General features: G+C 37.4%; 1 protein-coding gene and 1 long non-coding RNA gene across 2 annotated transcripts in view; one reads left to right on the top strand and one right to left on the bottom strand.

The window, feature by feature from the left end:
• The first annotated feature begins 1,109 nt into the window (after positions 1–1,109).
• CISH (cytokine inducible SH2 containing protein) lies at positions 1,110–10,261 on the top strand. The gene is made up of 3 exons (XM_034440290.2): positions 1,110–2,029; positions 7,269–7,495; positions 7,983–10,261. Exons 1-3 carry the CDS (start codon positions 1,983–1,985, stop codon positions 8,483–8,485), a joined length of 777 nt encoding a protein of 258 aa, XP_034296181.1. The 5' UTR covers positions 1,110–1,982; the 3' UTR covers positions 8,486–10,261.
• Positions 4,385–25,122, bottom strand: part of LOC117678791 (uncharacterized) — a 34,715-nt gene continuing 13,977 nt past the window's right edge. The window contains exons 2-3 of the long non-coding RNA XR_004595121.1: positions 12,763–12,852; positions 4,385–4,513 (exon numbers count right to left, since the gene is read on the bottom strand). This is a non-coding gene — a long non-coding RNA (uncharacterized LOC117678791). The remainder of the gene's footprint in view (positions 4,514–12,762; positions 12,853–25,122) is intronic.

Raw genomic sequence — 25,122 nt, 5'->3', positions numbered from 1 at the left:
AGAATTTGCCAGAAACTACTTGGCTTGTTTTCCTAAATTTAAGTGAGAAAGTACAATCCCTTTCAATTTCTTTTTTTCAAAAAAATTAAGAATTGTGGCCTTGAACCTTGAAGAGAATCTGAGAGGGAATTCTTGTGGTTTTTAGCATGTTCTGGTTTTTAGAATGTCCTGCCTGAAGTCTAGCTAGGAAACTGGAGGAATTCTTTTGAGAATCCTGCCTTGTGATGCAGGAAGTCATTGGATTGGGAAGAAATAGGCTGGCATATTTTGCCTGACAACCAATTGTCCTCGAATTGCACCGTGAAATACACATAGTGCAGGATGGTAGAATTGTTGTCCTGTGGTGCATCATATTGAATTTCTGGGATGTCTGGAGAGAAAATAGCCTTAAGGTTCCGCTGTGAATGAGCTCTTACAAGTTAGCAGGGTAGGGCTATCATTCCTAATTGTTTTCCTCAGAAGTCCCCAACACAGTCACTTTCACTTAGACCAGCTACGGAATTATTCTAGCATGTTCGCTCCTTCCTGGCTTTTCATCGTTTTTAAAGATAAAAGGATAAATGAAAATAAACTCTGGATGTTATTCCTAAAGAGAAGGGTGCGCTTTATGCATTCGGGAAGGAAGGAAAGGCTGCTTTTCACCAGCATCTCTTCGCTGCAATGTCTCCATCCCACCAGAAGGTTTGACATTTATTTTTGTCAAACTGAGAACAATGGATGCCAAAAACTTATGCCCTTTAAGAAAAGTTTGCAGAGGTGGAGGAAGGCTGTCAAGCCCTAAAGTAGCAGCCTTTGTTCTCCAGGCCGCCAAAGGCGGGCGATGGTCGGTTCCGCTGTTGCCCTCCCCGATCAGACTTTTTGCCTTCGAGCGGTGGGCGCAGGAGAGTCAGCGCCCATCCACCCTCCCCGGCCATATGGCGAGCGGCGCCTCGAGGCTTTCTGCTGATTTCGGCTCCCCCACCCCACCGCCGCCCTTCCCTGGGACTCAGCACCGGCCTGCGGGTTTCTCACTTAACCCTACTGGGCCTGGGGAACTGCAGCATCGCGCGTCATCCGCTCCCGATTGGCGGCCCTTCGGTCGTCCGGCCCTGCCCTCGTTCACTCCGATTGGCAGAAGGAAGGGAGCCCGCCTCGCTTTCCTGGAAAGTTCTTGGAAATCTATCAAAGGTATTTCCTTGAACGGAGAGAGCGAGCGGAGGCAGCGCTGAATTAAAACGGAAAAACACGCAACTTTTCCAACCATTCGGCGCAGCTCTCTCGACACGCTTCCCTTTCCACCCGAGGGATGCGTTTTTTGAGGGGGGATTGTTTCTGACCTTAGGAGACCGCAAGCCTGAAACGAAGGAACCTCGAACGGCCCCTTCTATTTATACTTTTCTTTCTTTTTTGTGTGTGCCTGTCGGAACACTGATGTGAATACAATACAATTCCAAGAATCCACCACTTCCTGGAATAGATTAATAGGGCGCAAACAAAAGATTACGGACTAGTGCTTCTCCCCTTCCGCTCCCCGCGATCCGCATTTCTTGAAGAGCCGGCGTCGAGGCGAACGGCTGCTAGGTGTCCGCTCGGCTCTTCTCCCCGAACTTTTGTTTTTTGTTTTTTTTTTACGCGGGGAGAGGTTATTTATTCAGACAGGTATTTATTGTTATTTTTAATTCTAGTTTTTATTCGCGGCGACTTTCCACGCCACCGAGGAGATTGTTTTTAAAGTGAATGTATTGCCATGTTTTAAAGCTCAGCCGGAGTTTACAGGGAAAAAAGCTACGAGGCAGCGCATTTTTCTGCTGGTAACTTGGTGCGGGGAAGATTTCTCTGAAACTACCTGCAGCTTCTTTTCTGTAGGTGATTCTTGAGTGCGTTTCACAGAAAGCTTGTTCGGAAAACTTCTGGATTTCTGGTAACTTGCGGACGGACTGTGGCAGCCTTCTGTTTGGGAACAAAGAAGAAGCGCGGCTTCCCCCCATTTCTCTGAAGATTTGATGCTCTTTCCTGAATCTTGGAGTGACATGATCCTCTGCGTTCAAGGGTAAGTTTCCTTACAAACAATGACTTTTTAAAGCACACACACACACAAGTGGAATCCTCTAAAAGCTTGCTCTGAAGTCAGTCCTGTTTTCAGGACTGACTCCAGCTCCCTAGGATTAGACAACCACAAGAAAAGGACAGCAAATGGATTCTCCTACCCATCTAATGGTCATTTCTAACCTATCAAGAGTCTTCACGTTGTTCTGTACTTTTTCATTTAAAGCAAAGCACCTTAGTGACTAGCTGTGTGCACCCCCACACTTAGAGATCTTTGAAAATTAGGTAGCTATAAAGAAATAGAAAAATAAAAAGGCCTTCCCGGATGTATGTCTTCTAAAGTGAAATGTCTTTAAATCTAACTGAGCTGAAAAGAAGGTGGGGCAACCATCAAGAAAAGAATTCCAGATCTGAACTGGGCTAGAGCACTTCGCTTTGAATAGCAAAGATACCTGATTTGAAATGCCAAGCCATTACGTTATTTGTTATGATAGAATAAACCAACACAGATTATTAAAGTGGATAATAGGTGAGTGCATATGCATATGTGCCAGAGAAGTCAAACTTACAATGGCTACATGTTTATTTCAGCGTGACTATTCAGAAGTTATGGCCATTGAACCAACTTATAAATGAACGTGTACAGAAATGCTGCTCTTAGGGTAATACACATTGGACTAACTGGGTCATTTTTGCCTTCAGTTTAATCTTTTTCAGGTTCTTCTCTTACTATTATAAATGTTTCTAATCACGAATCCTGTGTATTTATATGTTTACCCAGCCTAACATTTATTGTTCCTTCGGGTCATTTATAAACAAAATAATTACATTGGTTCATTGAATCATATATGGCAGGTCCAACAAACTACTAAAAGTTGTTGGCAATTTAAAGCTGTTCTAAATAAGTATTTTTTTATTTCTTAAATGTTACAAAAATTGGATTTTTCCTTTGGGTTTTTGTTTTATCATATTAGACATACTGCAATCACATTTGTTTGTTTTTTATATTTGGAATCCATGTTATGCTTTTTATACTATATCTGCTTCTGAATGCTGGATTAAAGTTATAGATTTATACACACCATCCTGCAAGCACTATGCTGAATTACATTAGGCTTACTTAGGCATGTACTGTAAAGTTGTATTTTAACTGTGGTAGTAGTAATGTTAATAGAAGGAGTTACATAATTTCTATATGTCCCTCTCTTGCTTCACCATTTAATTGCTTCTTGAGCTAATGCATCACTTTGGATGCATTGCACTCTCTAGAGCTGGGTTTCTCAACTTTGGCCATTTAAGATGTGTAGATTTCAGTTCCCAGAATTCCCCAACCAACATGGCTGGCTGCAGAATTCTGGGAATTGAACTCCAGACATCTTAAAATTTTCAAGGTTGAGAAACACTGCTCTGGAGTGATAGTACAGAAAGCCAGTATTTTATCACAGTGAAAATGAGAATGGCCTAGTAACCCCCCGTAAACTTTCTAGCTGCACTGGGATTTGAATGTGAATGTTTTTAAGGCCAACTTTGCCAACTGCAGCAGACTTTTTTCACCCTGGTGTACATACTTTCCTGGTTCTTTCAATCTTCAATTTGACAGTTCTCTTTGTTATTCAGCAGCTTGTCCTGAAGCTGTTTTGGCTGCTGTGGAGTCTTTCCCTGGAAGGTTCTCTTACTCTAGGTGCATAATTCAATATTGATAGCCACTGTGTCATATAGTTGAACTCATTCTAGGATGTTTCCTAACCTACAACTCTGCAGTCTCTTTCATATTCCCAGTGGATACTTCTGCATATACAATTTCCCTCTCACAACTTTGTTATGTCCTGCCATTTAATGAAGAACAAATCTGCTCTTTCCCTTTTCTCCTCCTTTCCCACACCAAGGAACCAACCCCCGCCCCCCAAATAACCTGTGGAGTATTGAGCCCCAAGGGGTTCATTGCTTGCGGCATATAGATCAAGACCCTAAAAACAAAGAAAACATACAAGAAACATCTCATTTAAGCCCCTCACCCAAAAAATAATTAAAATGAACTTGTAACTAGTTTGGTTTTAGGAGTAATACAACTTTTAACTCCCTTATTTGACAGTTACATGAGCAAACAAGAGGCTCTTTGCCCTCACTAGTTATCCAGAAGAGTTTTTACTCCGAGAATCCCTAGCCAAGAAATTTATTTACTCAAGAAAATAAGATGGTTTACAATGGCATGTGCCCTCTTCTCCTCTTGGCAAGGAAGCCCTGAGATTGCCAGTGCCAACCACACTACTTGCCTCGTTAATTGTGGGAGTGAGACAGTATAATTACTTCATTTTCCACTTATTCATGACTATGAACATTCATTTACAGACCAGCAATAGCGATGGAAAGAACAATGACTTTAAATGGTGTACATGATGAGTCCATGTTGGGGGGGGAAGGGCAAATGGCACTGAAAACCCACCGACAAGAGCAGATTCAGGATTCTTCTGTTTCTTTTCTTCTGCTCCTGAAATATTAAATGTTAAGGAAATGAGGAAGATTTCATTGAAAGATGTGTCTTGCTAACGTTTATAGCTTTAGGTATTTACCAGCAGTAAATGGAGACTATAATGAGTAAAAAAAGTCAAGACATCTGAAATAGACCAAAGTATTGTAGAGGATTAATAAGAGGAAAAGGTTAATTTTTGTCTCAGATATAGATTTTGTCCTCAGGGACAAAAGGGGTAAGGTTTAAAGCCTCAGGTGAAAACATAATTGCTCCAAAACGACAGCATCAACATAATGTCAAAGACCCCAAATTCCCAAAGATCCTAGGAATAGCAGCAGTGATCTTTATGGGTTATCCTTTGTAGGATTATTTGAGGATTAGAGATGGTTAGTGATGGTCTTTCTGAAGAAATAGTCTGGAAACCTTTCATCCCTACTGTATATTTTGTTGACTCATTTGCAAAACAAACAAACAAAAATCCTAAAACGTCACCCTCCCAATGTCTTGTTTTCTTGCCTGTGTATCATACCCACTTTAGAGAACTAAAGATAGAGAGGTGTGTGTGTGTGTGTGTGTGTGTGTGTGTGTGAGAGAGAGAGAGAGAGAGAGAGAGAGAGAGAGAGAGAGAGAGAGAGAGACCTAATTGCTCGAGTCAATGTAGATTGGGGTATCAAACGAGTGACATCGAGCTGGCCACACCCACCCCAGCCCCCCAAAGTCAAACACAACCCTGATGTGTCCCTCAATGAAATCAAGTTTGGTATCTTTGATGTAGATATTTTTCCTAAAATCAGCAACAGAATCAGAAATAGAAAAATTCTTCTGAATAGAAGAATCAGAAATAAATAATTAACCCAATTAGGATACTGAATACAGATACTATTTCTTAAATGGAGAGGAAACTATATCAAGTTTGTAGACACAAGCTGAATTTCAGTGTGTACCATTTTAATTATTCCAGATTTTATCTAGAGGTTGATTTTTAATCACATTTGTCATTGCATCTCCTTTCTCGCTAGACACCAGGAAGTGTTTTCTAGAAGTGATTTTTAAGTTCTCATTTTCCATTTCCATTTTAGTGAGATGAAAAATGCTTATTGGTCAGGAAGTGGTAAAATTTAATTTCTTAATAAGAAAGTTTTCAGTTCCTAATGGATGGTTTTACTTTATTTCTGCTTTTATTTGACCCATAGTTGAACCTGAGTATTAAACTGGAATAATTGCAGAGGAAAGAAAAAGGCTGAACAGAGGGTAGGAAAAGAAAATAGGAGATAGCACAGCTTAAAAATTTAACCTTAACCCCTGTTTTCACTGGTAACATATTCATATTGCAATTGCACACAATCAGTACTGGGGTATTATTTTAACTATTCAAAAGAGAAACTATATACTGTAAGCAAAGCAGAAAGGTATAGTACTGTTACTTGTGGGCCCGTTATGTTTACAAGGTTGAATGATAACTAAACTGGGGAGTGAGAATGATCAAGTTTCTATTAATGGAAATATTTCCAGTTTTGTGAGCAGTTGGAAATAATTGTTAATGCATTTATCAGGTAGGAGAGAAAGCGCCAGTAGCAAAATACAACTGTGTGAAAGTCTTTTGAAACTCAGTGCCCAAGAATATCCTGTTACATCTTAGACAAAGTTGGAGATTGGCATTGTGTAAAAAATGCTTCTTTAAAACACTAAAGCAGTTTCACACAATCTGGAATGTTTAAGTGGCTCCTTAAAAGTCACCATGTGGCAATGTGTTTGCCTGAAACCAAATTGTCAAGCATGCAGCTGCAAAGAGAGCCAAATATTACTCCATAAGGTTGAGTCTTGCTATGAGGATTGACAGTGGTCACCTGGATTGGATGGTACAGGAAACCAGATGTTCATGTAATTGGAGCCATTATAGGGTTATCAGGGTATAAATGGTCTATAAATTGCCATTTCATATCATCCCAGGAGAGAGCCGTTTGACTTTCATCTTTCATTTACACTCTATTAAATAGTCACATTTATTTTCATACCAATTTTTGGAGGAAATCCTACCAGTATATATATCATAATGTTATACTTCCTTATTAAATTAAATTTAGGGGATTATCTTAAAATTGCAGAGAAGCTAACATCACCAAAAGTCCAATGAAAAATTCCATTGATCTAAGTGGAATATCCTTTGGAAGAAATATGCATAACCCTGCACAGACGGAAACCATGATAATATAAAATATAGGATAATAGTTTAGCATAGAGATATTTTTTGACTTCATAGTTGGCTCACACACGTTCCTACATTTGTTATTGTGAATAATAAATTTACTTATTGTCCGATTCAGGTAAGATAGTCTTTTAAAAGATCAGTAACTTTAAAATATAGGAAACAAAGAATTTTAAAAAAGTTCCTGGGAGTGCATTGTGTTTTTTCTTTATCTTTTTGTAGTACCATACTTGCAAAGCATCAAGATGGATTTTTAAATTTTATCCAAATTTTACCTATTGTGTTGGAAAACACTAAAACACTGTCTCATTTTAAAAATAAAAGGACTGATAAGCGAAAAACTTCTGTAAGCATAAAAAGAGTAAAGAATCCTGAACCCAATTATTTTCTTTGTTTTGCTTTAAATGGGTTACTGCCATGAATACAGTTGCCTTGTTTGTGGGAAATGAACTCTAATGTAACTGTACAATTCAATGTATGTGTTCTCAAAAATACAAAAGACGCTGCGCTTAGTGATACATCCATTTCATCTAGAAAAGGAATAATCCAAAATGCTCTTCTTTTCAGATCCTATCCTTTGGTATCAGAGGAGAAACTCCGGAGGCTACCTGTTGAAGGCCTTGCAGTGAATGTGTCAGAACAGGTCATGCAGCCTCTCTCAGTCACGTCCTTCCAAGAACAGTCTGCCCCTCCCTTGGTAATGCCCAGACTTGAAAGCAACTCACCTCAAACACGAGACCCAGAGGAAGATCTGCTATGCATTGCCAGAACATTTTCATTTCTGAGAGAATCTGGTAAGGATCCAATTGGTACTTTTGACCCTTGGAATAAGAATTTATTGTATATTGTTAAAGTGCCCACTTCCTTGCTGATGAGGAAAGTATCTATATCTCCTTTAGGGCAACCTGGATTTTAAAGGGCAGAATTCCAAAAAGGCAAAATGACTCCCCACTATAGTTGTGTAGGGCTGCAATTCTGTAGCTCTTTGTCTGCAAACAAGCCCCACTTAACTCAGGGACATTTCCACAGCTCCTTGAATATATCATCCCAAAGCTGACTTCATAAATGTAAATGTAAATATCTATGATACTTCCCCTTATGATAGTGACTAAACAATATTACTTAGGGAGGGAGTGTACAATAACTACCACTTGAGTTCACAAATATACATATGAACATGTTAATAAATTAGAAAATGAATCAATAAATGTTTCTTTTCCTGTTTTTTTAAATGAATAGTTTGTCCTTCTTATCCATGTCTTTTCTCGGATTCTCTTCTAGGCTGGTATTGGGGTTCTATTACAGCCAATGAAGCCAAGCAGCAGCTCCAGAAGATGCCAGAGGGGACTTTTCTGGTACGGGACAGTGCTCATCCCAGCTACCTGTTCACACTATCCGTAAAGACCAACAGAGGCCCTACCAATGTACGCATTGAATACGCCGATAGCAAGTTCCAGTTAGATTCCAATTGCCTCTCCAAGCCTCGGGTTTTGGCCTTCCCAGATGTGGTTAGTCTCATTCAACATTATGTTCTTTCTTGTACTGTGGAGAGCAAGAGTGATGCTCCCTACCCACCTCCCATGCCTTTGCCTCCCCCACAAAAGGAGATGATCGCATCGGCAGTACATCTAAAGCTCATCCGGCCGCTCAGCCGCAAGGACATTGCCCCCAACCTGCAGCATCTCTGCCGACTACAGATCAATCGTTGCACTGGAAAGACAGACCAATTGCCTCTACCAAAGAGAATGAAGGACTATTTGAAGCAGTACCCTTTTCAACTTTAAAGGCAGCCAGTCTGACTGAGACAAGCAACCAAAATGATGTTGAAAAACATCAAATTCTGGCAACAGATTGACTTTGATCCATTGATGACGTTATGTACTTAAGTGGGCACGATATATTAAATTGCCAAAGGAAGAGACTGTTTTTCCCATCATCCTCTCCCTTATTTTTCTCTGTTACCTAAATTCATTCTCATGCCATGGAGGAGGCAGTATGCACAAGGTACACAAATCCAAGGCCAAAAGCTCAAGAAGGCACTTCTCTTTCTCTGCAGAAAGGAACTACTCTTGGCATGTGCAGACTACTTGAATTGGCAGAATTGTGCCAGGAATGTTCAAGCCTCAGAACTGTATTATTTATTCCCATGGTACTCTTTTTTTTCTTTTGCTATTTCTGAGTACATATGAATATCCTTCTTTTACTTTTGCAAGCAAATTATTTAAAGATGGGCTCAAACCGTAACTATGTAAGACAGTCTTGCGGTAGTTCATTATGGACTTGAATGAAGTCTTCTGGCCATTCTATACTCTATAACCTGTCTTGATGTATTCATACTCAGATATAAGATAAATATATTGGAAGTGTATAAAAGTTTGATTCCAGTTACAATCAACATCCAGACTTCAGTCCCCATTAGATTGACAAAGAGATAAACTTATTCAAGCTTATTGGAGCTTAGATAAGTAAGCCCTCTATTTTCTCTCCCTTTTTGAAGAGGCTATTCCTAATCTGAATCAGTTAAATCCAAATGATTTATTGTTAAAATTACAGAGTGAAGATGCCTACATATCTGTCTTATGAAGCATAACATTGTCCTTGGAGAAATGGTTGCATCCTGAAAGTTCATTTCTGTAGCATTTTGTTTATATCTTTTGGAGGGAAAATTCAGGAAACGGGCCATTTTTCTCCTATTACTGTATTGGTGTCAACTTGTTAGCTGAAATATTAACTCACATTATTGCTGTATTAGCACAAAGGAGCTTCAGGGAGAACACAATACCATTTTTGCTTGTACTTGCCCTCTGATTCTGATCCACGGGGCAGAGAAGATAGCAGGAATTAAGTGTCACTCCAGCTTCCATCTTTTCCAATTGCTCTGATGCACCTTATATTTGTTAGGTAGGAAGCTAAGACACTACTGTGTTGGTTGTGTAAGGGTAAGAAAGCATTATTGGCATTAATTCTGCCTTCCATTCCTTCCTCTGTCTTTCAGTAGCTGAGGATGGAAAATTTGTGTTGTCAAAAGACTGTCCTTCCTTATATGTCAAATCCTCAGGAGAGTTATACATATTTTCATGGTTTTATAGTTCAACAGTGAATACCTCTGCTACATGTGTGAGCTCCAGGAAGGGATAAAATTCTAGGGCAGTCTTTTCTAACCTGCGACTCTTCGGATGCGGGACTACAACATCCTGAATTATAATTGGTCCTGCTGGTGGAGAATTCTGGGTGGTATATTCTCAGCATATCTGAAGCTGCCCTAGATACAACTTGAAACAAAAGGAGCAGTATGCTCCTTCAGCAATCCATCGTGGCTTGGTATATTTAGTCAGCGTCCATTTCTTCTCATGTTTTTTTTCTTCAGAATTTGTTGTACGTATGATTTTGTTTTAGATACTTTGATAACTGACAGAATGTGTGTGTGTGTGTGCATGTGTGTGATGTCTGGTTTGTTGATCACAATGCTCTCCATTTCTGGAACAAGGGCAAATGAATGGGAGAATATATATTAAAAACAAAACAATAAAACAATAAATGATATTTTTAAATATTAAAAATGTTTAAAGCATTATTTTCTTCCAATTACATGCACAATTAATTTTTAGCCATTTCTTGGAAGTATAGAAGTGAGTACATCAAATGCATCTGCTAATCTTGCAATTTTAAATATTGCAACTGATGCTTAAATAGTGTTAAACTGACATTAGCATAAAATTCCCACCGTTTTGCAGCATTAGGATTGTCCCTCACTGAGTTTTACAATCACAGTATTTCCTCTTACCTGAGAAAAAAAAATTGAGAGGTGCTGCAGTGATCCCCAAAGGGGAGAATTAGATCAGTGATCCCTCTGCACACATGGACTACCTGCTGTTGCTGTGCATGAAGTAGAGGAATCGGATATGAAAAACACCAAGGGATATTAGCAGCAGGATGGCAACCCGGTGCCTTCCACACAGTCTGGACTAGAACTCCCTCAATCCCACACTATCAAGTAGGGTGGATGGCTGGCTAGAAATGGAAATGGAAATCCAAAACAATAAGGCTAACTTGGTAATTCCAGCATTTATAATGATGTATGATTGGTTAACTGATCCAGTCAACCAACTTAATAAGACTATAATTGATTAAACGAGGTCAAAAACAAGGTTACACTAACTACACAACACTACATTGTGCTATGGGGACACTTAAACTCAGTCATCATAGACCTGGACAGAGAAATGGCTGAAAAAGTCCCATACACATCTAAAAAGCAATGCTGAAACAATGTTCAAAACTCCCTAGTACCTACAATCTGCAAGGGAACCAAGCCATCCCCTCCAGATATGATCCTTGCAGATAGACTTCCAACAAAGCAAGAAATGGAGAGGAAAACAAAAAAGATTCAAAGAGACACAAAAACTTGCATGTGCTCCCAAATGCCAACAAACAGCCATCAAACAGAGCTGTTGTGCCCCCAAATTTTAAATAAGGAAGTAATCGTGTACAGTAAAAAACCAAGGCTAATTGCAAGCTATCAACCTAGCCTGGGAAGATTCCTCATCCCATGATGATCACAGAAACTTCACATATGGACATGAATTAGGTAAGACCAGGATATCATGAACTACATGGGATAATAATGAAATAAATAAATCTCCACAAGCATCCATCTCCTGCCAGGTAAGTGTTTAACAAAAGCCAGACAGCCCATCTAATCAGAAGGAAGCTAGCCAAGTGTAGCAGAGCCCAAAGTATTCCTCACCTGTCCACCCCCCTCAAGTCAAAACATCTTGTTAAAGTGGAGCTGGAGGGGGAAAGTGGGTGTCATCTCCCAGGATGTGCAAACTAGAAGCTTTGAACAGCTAAAGCAGGAGAAAGGTGGGAAGGCTTGAGCCACTAGCTTAGGAGGCCCACTCAGCTAGAACTGAAGGGAAGCCTTCTCTTCATCCTTTCTAATAGGGAAATTCTTTAGACGAAGACTGAATTTCCAAAGCAGGTAGAAGCAAAACAAAGTGGTTACTTGATAGTTAGAAGTCAGGGATGTAGATGCAATTTAGGAGGCAGCTTTGGAGAAATGATGGTCAAAATGGCATCAAGTCAAACATTCTTTGGCCAACCCTTTTAAATTTGTACAAGGCTAAGTTGCTTTGAATACATAGCTGTTTTGGATATTGATGTCCCTGTTTGTATGGTAAAAGCTTCAGTATGTTTGGAAAGAAATTCTAGCAGGGTTCCTAATTACTAAAAGATTAAGTAGACATTGAAGAAGCAGAGCCTAAACTGTGCTTGTGTCCCAGTTTCTGCTCTCTTCCTCACGTTGAAGACACAAAGCATTCATGACACTAAAAGTGTTGGGGTTTCAAGAAAAGAAAGAAATTAATATTTAACTACTGCTATAAAACACAGGGGAAGTGCTTAGGAAATTAGATGTCTTTTCAGAGATTGGATTTCTTACTTGGATGTATTTAAGAGACTTCTTGTATAAACACCCATAAGTGGTTAATGGCAAAGTATAAACACAATAAAACTCACACCCAGAAGTGTGTGCAGAACTGTTGGCATGAAGTCAAAGCCACTTTTAGAAGAGAGTAATAGTTAAGAGAGGACAGAAAGGATGACTTGTAGGTGTATACTGCTTCAACTCTTGGTACCTACTCCTGTCCAGCAGAATTGGGGGTGGTGGTAGTGAGAAGCCCCCTGGTTAGTTATTGTGAGTGACATAAGAACCTCATTCTCACAAAGAGGGTTTGCTTTAAAAGATAGGTAATTGCTGCTGAGGAGGATGAGAAAGGATAATGGATAATACTAGAGGTGGTAGTTCATTTTTCAGATGGTCACTGTATAAATATTAGGTATCATGTTTGACAGCAGAAGCACTGATGGGATATAGAACTGGGCTGAGAAGCTTATGCTAACTATTTTCATTGTCTCTGGTAGTTTTGTTCTATTCCTCTATTTTTTTTATTTGTCAATCTGTATGCTGCCTCAAATCACAAAGAGATTTTGGTGGCTTACAAAATAGGATTAAAACTTCAGTATAAGTAACTAAAAATAACAATAGCCACAAATTCAATACCTGACACAGCAAGTTGGGATAGAAAGTTACTTCCAGTCAGCTGCAGGCAATAAGGAGCTACTTCAGATAAGTGCTGTCTGTTAGCAGGGCCTATTTTAAATGGAAAACAAATAGCAAAAAGGAATCACATATAAACCATACATTTTTGGATGTGCTAAAGTATTTATTTAGTACATCACTTTAGACTACATGGATATTCCTCTGGGCAGCTAACAACACATTAAAATAATTTTTTAAAATAGCGGAATAAAAAACCCCCCAACAAAGATGAACCCAAGAAGATAAGAAGAAACCTCCTACAGCAGGGTTGGCAACAAGATGTATTGACTTCAACATGCTGATATGGGAATTCTGAGAGTTGGAAGTCCACATATTAAAGTTGAAAAACCCTGTGCCAGAGCATAAAATAGCTGTCCATTCCTATCCATAGCCTCTATTTTTTGGGGGGGGTATTCTGGGTTTATTCATGTGCTAACATGATAGAGATTTACCAGTAAGAAGACAGGTTGAGCAGTTCTATTCATATGTCAGTATTAAAAGATACCGTGATTTCCATTCTTATATTTGAGTATATTTTGCAGAGGCAATCTTTTTTGTGGTAGGAGGAAAATCAGGAGTTACAGCCCAAAGTGAATTTATTTATACAACTGCGCTATAAAGAGATGTGCATGGATACGAAGACAGAACTTTAATTATAACAGCATGTTGTCCTTTGCTGAACTCTAAATTTACATGGTGCAATGAAATAAATTGGAGTGGATCGTCACTTTCTACATCAAAAAGTATTTATAGTACAGTGCACTGGGAACATGTACAGTGTACATCTCTGGACAATTCAGAGTTAGTGTGATTGCATGTCTAAGGGAAAAACAGTTCTGCTTTATAATGAACAACATTCACAAGTTTGAATGGAGTTAGCAAAAATCTCATTACATTTCTGCACCTTATCATCCCACCACTTGACAGACCTGTTCAGACAACAGTTAGGCAATGATGGACACACCGTAGTATGCACCTATTGGTGAATGGTGGGTTCTTCTTGTTAAATCTGAATCAAAAACAATAAATGTGTTATATATTATATAATTAAAAGATAACACATTTATTGGTTTTGATTCAGACTTAACAAAAAGAACCCATCATTCACTAACAGGTATATGTATGTGCGTGTGTGTACCTATTTATATCTATACAATGTAGAATATATTAAATTATTTTCTATTCTTAGCATCAAAATAAGAAGAGAAACAGCAGAAGGAACAGGAGTAATCTAGCTATGAAAGGCATCTTGAATGTAAATTGTGATTTATCCACTATCACAATAACTGTTTCCTATGGCCAAGGCTTACATATTAATCTCCATATTTTTATTTTGGTATCAGGGTTTTTTAACTCGTAGTGACTGCCTTGACAAGTGCCTGCGGTTTTCTTTGCAGGGTTTTTCAAAAGTGGTTTGCCCTTGTCTTCTTCCTAAGGCTGACACAGAGAGAGACTAGCTCTCTCTTTAGGCTGACTTTGTGCTTGAAGAACTCCCAGACTCCTGATTTTAGTCTGGTGCCTTAACCACTATAGCAAACTGATTCAATTGCAGGATTTATCCTATCCAAAACAAAGTATTAAAAACTTATTTTGTTAAGAAAAGCCATGTGCTCCTGAAGCTGCCAGAGAACTTGCTACCATTCAGAGATAGAGTTTTAGAACATTGGGAAAGACACTGAAATTAAACAAGGTTTTTGAGATGGAATGAGCAGACAATATAATATAAAGTAGATGTATCTTAATTGCTTTCATATGCTTTGGACTTTGAATCCCATAATTTGAGAGCTGATGTAGTGAAATGGTTAAAAAGTTGGCCTAAGATCTGAGAGACCTAAGTTCAAATCCACACTTAGCCAGGGAAACTCATGCAGTAACCTTACACCAGCCACGTTTACTTACCATTAAAGTTTCTTGGGATGGTGATGGTGGGATTGGGAAAAGAAAGTATCATTATGTTGCCATGAGTTCCTGGAGGAAAGGCAACAGATAGGACAGTCCCCATTATCATCATGTTGGGTTAGGACAATATGAAGTTAGCTGCAGAAACTTCAGCTCTATGATTTCAAATACAGGCTAAACGTTGCAACATTTTAAAAATTCAGGACTATAGAAAATGGAGTTAAAAGTAAAGCAAAAGAAGAAACCTGCCAGAGTCCTTAGAATAAATTTCAGTTTAATCAAATATTCCTATCATTTTGTATTTTGCCATGTTTTTCTCAATTCAACCAAATTCCTTAGAGCAATTATTCTTGGAACAGAAAGTGTTATCAATCTATCAATAAAAGAAACAATGCTTTTTCACCTGGAGGTGTTTATATTTTGTCCATTCGTTTATCACAATATTGGGATACACACAACTACTTTCACAGGTTAGTATCTATCTGCTACAGAGATCCCCAAGTCTTTTTTTACTTAAATGGTACTGAACTGAAGGAATAAGATACACAATTATTTCCAGAGCTTTATACTGACATTATCCTCAAGTGTTAGGGGAAATTACAATTTAATTAACACAGGCTGTTTGTAGTAGAAATAATGGATACAAAAATGCTTTTTTGACAAGTTTGTGAATCTGAAATGCATAATATCTCCCATTTCAGAATCACAAAGAACTTTAAAATGAGCTTGTAACCCACTATTATTTTGGCAGAGGTTAAAACACACAGATTATGGTTTCAGCTATGGACTGTCAACTTCAATAGCTTAAAGTACTTACTGCTTGAAGGAAACTGCAGTTTCACACTGAAATACAAGTCAATATTAATTAACAACCCAGCCTGCAGCCATACATAACCATAGAAGGTCTGTGAGTTCATCTATTATCAACTTCATTTGTAGACTGAATTAGAGTAGGAGGAAGGAACCATTGGACCAAAGAGTATATTTGGAATTTTGAGAACAAGTTATGGGCATTTCCAGATCAATCTCTCAAAATGGCTGCTAGGCTGAGCCTTTATAGACAATAAGGAAGAGGACCTTGATAGAGTTGTAAAAACTTAGCATCCACCCATCTCCTAGAAGAATGAAATATTAAAATATTAATATTAATATTAATATTGAAATATTAATATTAAAAAGGCAGAATATTATATTTCCCTGGAGGAGAAATGGAGAAACATGTTTTTTTAGGCAGGAAGCAGATTCACTCTTAATAGCCCCCACCCTCTTCAATAGCCCATAGCAGATGTCAGCACTTAAGAGATAAAGAGATGTATAACTACTGACTTCATCAACCACAGTAGATCATATAATACAACATACTGCCCCCCTCCCCAGATTTTCGCTCGTACTATAAAGGATACTCAATCTCATGGAACCTATGAGAATAAAAAAAAAGTTGATCTGTGAGGGTCCTCTATGAGGACCAGAATATCTCAATTTAAAGCTCTAATCTTGTGGCAATGGTCCTACCTTGCAGTATTTTGCTGACCTGCCCTAGGATGCAGATTTATCTTCAATCAATATTAACCACTTTGAATTTGCAGTAGTCACAAAATGACAACTTTTCTAGTAATTGTAACAAAACTATAATTCTGTTATATATGGTATCCATAGTTCTCTTACATTCTATTACAAACCATAAATGTAACTACCATACTCCCCATATGCTACTAAACTCATCAATCACCTGGATGCTTTTGCAATCTGAACAAAATTTCACTGCATCCAAAATAAGCATTAGCTTCCAATTATTTGTATTTTGCAATATAGTCATTTCCCCAGCACAATGATTTCACACTGATGTTCAAAAAATCTAGTATTATATACTATTTCTGGTACAATATTACCTTTTTTGATGAGCAACAAAATTTTATGGAATGTATGAATACACTTATGAAGAGACTGTGATCTGCTGCATAAGAATTACATAAGAAGAATTCTGCTGGATCTAACCAAAACTGAGCACCCTGTTTTCCACAATAGCTATCAGGACGTAGTATTGATGGGAAATCAGCTAACAGACATGTGATCCAGAGCACCTCCCAATAGTTAACAACAGAATCCAAGCTGTTCTGTTGATGTCCAGGCTGTTTCTATAATGAGATGTCCTATATTTATTTTTAAATCATTCAATGATCTTCCAAATTTGCATCTATATTAGCACATGTTAGCAAACAGCACTCTAGTCTTTCAGTTACACATTTTATGGTTATATCTTTACCTTCCTCTCATTCTTTCAGATAACAGTGTGTTGTGATATGTTTGCTTACTCATAAGCTGCAGCACCCATAAGAATTATAGAAATGTCTGGTTTGCACATTATCAATAAAAATGTCCTGAATATAGGACAAAAGGGCAAGGACAAAACATTAAAATGCTTTACTATATGGTATCTTTGATTTACATGAAGAAAATGAAGACTGCTTGTTAATTGAAAAAAAAAATAGTAGTAAGCAGAGGGGGGCAGGAGGGAGGGACAAATAACAGATGAAGCCATTCTTAACCATCTTGATAGACTGCTGGAAGAACTCCTGGAATCTGTATCAGTGATATTAAAAAATGGAACTGGTTAGTTGTTTAATGACTTTGAGAACACACACACACTCTCTCTGTGTTCAAGAGAGAGAGAGATGAAACGAATCACTGGGTGTTATATAAAGAGAACAGGAAGGAGGCATTATGTTGTTGTATAATTCAATTTTCCAAGAACACTGCATTAGTCAGATGTCAGTTAAATAAAGATAGGGTGGAATATAGAATTTGCCTTTGTTATATTATGAAAGGGCGCGGCTACTTAATAACAGACTTAATTTTATGGGAGAAGCTGATGATCTTTTAAAGGCTTTTGATCTCTGCAAGTACTTTGAATGCTGCAAAACATGAGAATAGAGAGAGATTTCCACAACAGTTCTCTTCCCCACAAATTTTTTAACTGCTTTTCATAAATCTCCCTGAACTGGGACTGGCTTTTTGTATGGAAGCAAAAGGTAAGATTAACAAAAGAAATGATATTTTGTGTCTATGTTGGTGGAAGTTTGGACTGATACCCATTCAATTTACCAGAAGAGATATCTCAACAGAAAGCCAGGACATATTTTCAGAGAACCATGACATGGAATAATGGCCTAAGTTACAGAACAGAAAATTCTGGTTGAATGTTATGAAGTTGTTTTCAGAGATAGGGCAGTTTAACAGTGGAGTCAATTTAATCAGGATAGATTATGGACTTCCCTTTGCTGGATGTACTCAAGCAGAGGCTGCATAGCATATATCATAAATGCTTTGAGCTATTTTCCTATACTATAGGTAGTCCTCGACTGACAACCAATTGTTTAGTGACAATTTAAAGCTACAATGGCATTAAAAAAGTGACTTATGACCATTTTTCACATTTAGGACCGTTGCAGCATCCCATTCAAGTACTTGGCAACTACTTCATATTTATGACTGTTGCAGTGTTCCAGGGTCATGTGATCACCTTTTGCAACCTTTTGATAAGCAAAGTCAATGGGGAAACTAGATTCAGTTAACAACCGTGTTACTAACTCAACAATTGCAGTGATTCACTTAACAATTGTGGCAAGAACGTCATAAAAGGGGGCAAAACTCACTTAACAACTGTCTCACTTAGCAACAGAAATTTTGGGCTTAATTGTGATCGTAAGTCAAGGACTACTTGTATTAGGGAGTAGAATTTGGAGGCTAATATGATACTTTCAACTCTAAGAGTCTAAATCATATCTGCTATTTTATACAAGACAGAAATACATGTATATATGGTAGCTTTTCCAAATGATTTAGGATTGAAAAATGAATAGAAAGTGTACAATATTTGTTTGGAGCTTTAACGACTTTTTTCTCTAATTACATTGTTCTTCCTGCATTGTATTTCCACACATTTATGAAATAGTGACAATAAAGGAAGGGTTTGGTTCCACTGTAGTTGGATTTCCACACTGCAATTATATACTGTAAGTTCAGGAAGTTTCAAGGAGTGTATCATAGCCATACCTCTTGTGCCCCTTGGCAGTCTAGTGACTAGAACCACAATAATGAAGATAATAATACTTTTTAAGTGTTCTGTCTCTATTCATAAAAGGTTTATTACTTTGCCATACTAATTTCTTCTGCCATACCAGTTCCTAAAGTTTTATTTTAAGACAGTTAGAAAAGATCATTTTTGTACGTGGAATATTCTTATTTTGTTAAATTTTAGAATTGACTGTCAGCCTTATTCTATTGCACACTACGTTTTGATTTTTGTTTTGCTAAGTACTAATTAGCAATAGCAAAAACACTGAGACTTACATACCATTTTACAGTGCTTTACAGCCCTCTCTAAGCGCTTTACAGAGTCAGCATATTGCCCCCAACAATTTGGGTCCTCATTTTACCCACCTAGGAAGGATGGAAGGCTGAGTCAACTTTGAGCCTGGTGAGATTTGAACTGCCAAATTGCAGGCAGTCGACAGAAGTAGCCTGCAGTACTGCACTCTAACCACTGCACCACTGTGGCTCTTATTATTTCATTTTTAATTTTTTTTAAATTATATGCTATTCATGGATTCATAATATCCAATATATGTACAATGCATTCTCAACATCATTGTCCGATTGCCTATCACAGGGCAAAACTGAAATGAGTTAAAAACAAGAAAGAATGGAATCCATCTTTTTTAGAAAATGCACCAGTTGTATTTATGTTCTGATTGGTCATCTTTCCTAACTTGCTGAACTCCAGATGAATTGAACTACAATTCCTATAGTCTTCATTTCTCTTCTATAAATAAGGCAGAGAACAAGTAGATATTAGGGTGGCCTAAGGGGAACTTCCCCTTCAGGACACCAACGAAGTATCCTGAAGGGAAAGAACAATTCTAATGTTAGTTTGAACATTCAGAATGACACCCAAAATGGGGAGGCGCAACATATGACATCTATAGAAGAAATTTCCATTTATAATTTTTTTGTTATAAAAACAGATTAGAGGACGTATATCAATTTTGACACCACAGATGGTTCTGTGCTTTCAGAGTTGAGAAGAGCAACCATTTTCTTTGTTCCTGAGTATTTGATGCAAAGAAGCATGAACACCTTCCACATACAATGCAGATAGTCTATAGTTTCCATTTTAAGACTAACTTTAAATTAGAGACATTGCCTGTAAACTTAACTTAGGTTAGAGACTGGCTTCTTCCCCGTGTCTTTCTTTTTGCTAACATCTTGCCTGAGGAATACTTCTAGAGAGGTCAAAAGAAAGTTTCCATATTCCATTTTCATTAAAGCCAATTATCCAGGACTCAAAGCCACTTTGTTTTGGAGAGATTCCCATCTTCATTCGAAATCTGACAGCACCCAGGTCAGCACTTCTACTACATTTTTGTTATGAGGCCAAAATATATAACTGGATATCATCAGCATAACGAAGATACCTGATCCCATGCTGATAGTTGACCTCTCCTGAGGTTACATGCAGTTATTGGAGAAGTGGAATACCAAAGGATAAAACAGACATCTCTAAGTAGACCTCTCTTTCCTCTCCACCTTAGACTGGTTTTGACTTCTTAGGAGAAAAGAGAGTCACCAAAGGCTGCTGCCATCACTCCAATTCTTTGATCCAGAAGGATATTATGGCTGAAAGTATGACACCATTGAAAAATCAAGGAGGACAACAAGGTTTAGCTTGAATCTGAGTGATTTTGTCTGCCAAAAGTCATGAGAATTTTTCACAATGGCTCTTCAGGTGTTCTTGTAAATTCTCCTCATCCTTACAGGGAATAGGTTGCCTTAAAAAGGGTCAACAGATGCAATAAAAATGACAAAATATTTTCTTTTTGTCACCTAAGTCCCATGGCATAGATTCAAACACACGCTTTACCACTGATCAGTAAGAGTCCTCCAACAGCATTCTAGATACCTCCTCTGCTTAGTAGGAAGATCTAATCACCATCAGTTTTCTGGAAATGAATTTTCCAGAAGAAGAAATACTTTTTAGAAAATTATCTGACTCTAACTGGATTGATGCATCTGGAAAAAAAATAACATGAACTTTCCCTGGAACATCCTGTCTCTATTACACTGAAGTTTGCACACAAATGTCTAGAACTGTTGAACTTGACCAAATATTGCCAATTCTTTTCCGCTTATAAAAGTACTTCTCAAACTTTACTGTTCCTAGCCAGAGGTTTCTCCAAAAACAAAGGAAACAATTAATAGAACAATTGAATTATAAGGTGCCTAGAGTCATTGACTAAGATGGACGGCTATAGAAAACAAATAAATAAATAAATTCATAAATAAACTTTTTCCTGAGATTATGTTGCCAAAGTTTAGGAAACATGAAATGTTTATAGGAACTGCTGAAATATGTTTTTCTATTTGTTTATATAATCTGTCTTGTTTGGAGTTTCTACTGTCTTTATTGTGGAGCCTAAAGAAGCTTCTGGATTAATGTTAAAGGTTTAGCCCTGAGGATTTCCAGCTACATAGGATAGATTTTTAAATATAATGAACTGATCGTATATGAGCAGTTGCGTTTCTGCTGTCAAAGAAAGTACACTTGCTAAGTGTGCAGTTCATAATTACATTAGATCAGTTTTGCTGAATCAAGTAAGAATCATTTTAATCTGGTAGAATCACTTCAATCCAGTTGCTTGTTACCACTCTTAAAAACTCCTCTAGAAGATCAGTAAGGCAGGATTTAACTTTGCAAAATTCATGCATGTTTCCTTTTATGAAGTTTGTTCCTCATATGCTTATTTTTTCTTTATTACAATTTCAAACAATTTGCCTGGAATAGATGCTAATGTTTTTTAATGTGCCATATTAGCTACGTCCCAGTGCCTGGTACTCAGTCTGATTTGAGGAACATATTACATGTTTCCACTAAGAGGCCAACAATTTTATAGAGTGCAGTTCAAGGAAAAGCTTTGCTGTTGAAGAAAGGCAATGAATGCACATTTTGTATTATATTCCTACAGAATATCTTACACAATTTTTTTCTGGAATCCCTCTTGGGCAGTATGACATTTGGACCAATTTAGGCACCACTATGAAAGTCAATATTAGTTACTGAAAACCCAAAGTACAAATAATTGTTTCTGCCAGAACACAATTTCCGATTGCATCATAAAATCTCTAAAACTGCCAGAGAAAAAATTAAGAACAAAACAAAGTAGAATTAATTCCTGGAAAGAGCTTAACCCCATATACTTTGCCATATAATTAAGCAGGAACATTTGCATTTGAATAGTTACCCTTACGCCAACATAAATTAAAACATAATAACATTAAATGACCTGCAAATGAGGATACTGCTTCATCAAGAATGTGAGGAATGTCTAGGAATCTTCCCATTTCCATTACTCATAATTGAACCTAATCCTGCATGATTGGGCTGCCAGAAATTTCACATTACAATCATGGTAGAAAAAGAAGGCAATGTTTTCTAATTTATTTTATTTATTTCATTTTATCTGATTTATATGCCGCCCTATCTCCGTAGGACTCAGGGTGGCTCACAACAATAAAATATTGGAGTAAAAGCGTGTTAAAATACATGTTAAACCCCCCCCTCCCCAGTCCAGGCTGAACAACCATGTCTTTAAGTCGCGGCAGAAGGTGCGAAGGTCAGGGGCCAACCGGAGCCCCAGAGGAAGTTGGTTCCAGAGGGTGGGAGCACCAACAGAGAAAGCTCTGTCTCTAGGGGTCGCCAGTCAACACTGTCTAGCAGACGGCACCCTGAGTGCCCTCAGAATGTGTTTAGATAAGACCTCTTTGTCATATTAAATTGTCTTTTAATCAGTCTTTGCATTAGATACTGCATTTTTTTCCTTTCAGAGTCACAATGTTGGGATATTCTTAGTTTATATTTGTTTTGCCTCAATAAATATAAATCTGACACAACATTCTACGAAGGCCCTTGGAATAGACAGAATTTGCAAAATAATAGTATTGATACTGTTTCCCAGATTTCTTATAGCTGAGTTTACAGTAATACTTTCTTCACTTCCTATTCTGGATCATTGTTTTTTGTCTGTCTGTCTGTCTGTCTGTCTATCTAACTATCTATCTATGATAAAATTTTGCTATTATAGACTGTTATAAGCAGAAGAGAAGACAACTGTGGATCAACTTTTGAGTGAATGATAATTTTGGGACTATCATAATTTCAATTCCAATTTTTAGCTTCTGTAGCTGGGGATTCTGGGAATTACAGTGTGGCCAAGCCATGTTGTGGAGTGACTTAAAATCCATCATACCAAACCTGCTCAATAACCAAAACATTTTCTATAAGGAAGCTGCCTAAAAAGCAATGGTGAAACAATTTTGTTACCATTGTAATTTGCAATTTATCCTCTTCTAAAGAGCTTCTAACACGTTATAAACAATAACAACTTCATTCAATAATGGTTAATTTCACTGTCTTTCCAGGGGAATGAAATATATTTAGCACTTGGGTTTAATTAACAGGGTTTTTTTTTACCATGAAATAGACATAGAGCAGAGTTTCCCAACCTTTTTGGCTTTGCAGAGGGGGGGGAGGAGGGGGGATGATTCCACACAGAGCTCCATTTGTGTGAGTGGTGGCACATGTATGGCCCAGTTCCAAATGGCTCAGGGCCTGGTAGTGGGACATGGCTCAGGGGTTGGGGACTCCCCACCTAGAGTAAGCAAGAGCTAATCAAATTAATGGTTCATTAAATTTTGCAATAATTTTCACTAAGGATGGCAGGACTAATTAATATTAATAGGTGGAAATTATGGGATGTATACTTTGGCTAATTAAGAAATTGGAATGCATTTTCTAATGGTAAGAACTCTTTTAACAGTTTAACTGTTTACTGAGGGTGGATTGTGTTTGAACTGAAAATGTTTAAGCAAATATATATATATATATATAGGCCAATAATTTTTGAGTAATGCAGCTAGACGCCAAATTCTCTTTCAGTTCTCATGGTGCTATGGTGTATGTCATTGATATAAAATGTGGTATTTTTCAGAGTATAACTATAGCACTCTTTAACAAATGTTTCCATTAGTTCAATTTCTTTCTTCTGTTCAATTTTCGATTCTTGGAGATTTCTGGACAGTCCTGCAGTTTTCTTGACAAGGTTTTTCAGAAATCGTTGCCTTCTTCCTAAGACTGAGAGAAAATGACTTGCCCAAGGTCATCCAGTTGGCTTTGACCCTCAGATGGGTCTCCTGGTTTCTAGCTTAACCATTATACCAAACTGGCTCTTGATTTAACATCATTAATAAGTTTAGAACATAATACCTTCTTCAAGTTGAAATTGACTTCCAGTGACTTCATGGTCACATTTCTCTAGTTTTCTTGTAGCAGTATAAAAATATCTGCCATTGTTTTCTTCTAGGATTTTTCTTTGACTTTCTAGTCTAGACTTTAGCTCAAATATTCCTGGCAGTTTCTCATTCAAATATAAACTTGGCCCAACTTAACTTTATTTTTGGGATATCAGCCAGGGCTAGAAAAGTGCTTCCATTTAACAAGCACTATTAAAATGTTGCAAACAATTTTCTTTTGCAACTATGGATTATATAATTCTCTTTTTTGTGGAATATATTTAGCCACTTCTTTATAGTCTGAAATACAAGTAATCCTCAATTTACAACTCACAACAGTTTGTTTAATTTCAAAGTTACAATGGCACCGAAAAAAATGACTTATGACTGTTTTTCACACTTAGACTGTTGCAGCATCCTGTGGTCATGTAAGCAAACATTTATATTTGCTCTATCAAGGGATTTATAAATATGCTGGGTAAAGCATATACATTTAATTACAAAATAGGGGAAATAACTAGGGCAAGGTTTGAAAAAAATGTTTCTATTGACAGATATAGTTTCAAAAATTAAGGTATTAAAATATATAATATATATTATATATAATATATAATTCATTATATATTATATATAATATATAATTCATTATATATTATATATAATATATAATGAATAAGAAGTTAGAAGTTGTTCTAAGATATGCAACTTATATCTCAGTTTCATTAAATCTCCTTGTATTCTGAGAAATATGTTCCTTCCTCTTTAAGTCAAGAAAAAGTCTCTACCACTGAAGAGGAAATGACAGTTAGAAATGCCTCAGTGAAGACATAGTTGATAGAGGAAATTGAATAGTTACTGAGAGCAACAGTCTCAGAATTTGTATTGTGAAGTATTTAGGGATTTCTTTGTCATTAGCTTTGTTTTAGTTACATACCTAGAAATATAGCTAAAATGTGAATACAACCTTTTCAATTCAATTCAATTCAGAATAGAGCTGGCAGGGACATTGGAGGTCTTCTAGTCCAACCCCCTGCTCAACCAGGAGACCCTACCATTTCAGACAAGTGACTTTCCAGT

Source organism: Pantherophis guttatus, chromosome 2 (assembly GCF_059756535.1).
Source record: "Pantherophis guttatus breed Tessera chromosome 2, ASM5975653v1, whole genome shotgun sequence".
In the NCBI taxonomy this organism is placed as follows: Eukaryota; Metazoa; Chordata; class Lepidosauria; order Squamata; family Colubridae; genus Pantherophis; species Pantherophis guttatus.
This window is presented reverse-complemented; position numbering and strand designations above follow the sequence as displayed.

Excerpts from the sequence above, each read along its gene's own strand:
- CISH (XM_034440290.2), top strand. The coding sequence starts at position 1,983 with ATGCTCTTTCCTGAATCTTGGAGTGACATGATCCTCTGCGTTCAAGG. Across the intron at positions 2,030-7,268 it reads ATGATCCTCTGCGTTCAAGG|ATCCTATCCTTTGGTATCAG; the intron begins GTAAGTTTCCTT and ends TCTTCTTTTCAG. Across the intron at positions 7,496-7,982 it reads TTCATTTCTGAGAGAATCTG|GCTGGTATTGGGGTTCTATT; the intron begins GTAAGGATCCAA and ends ATTCTCTTCTAG.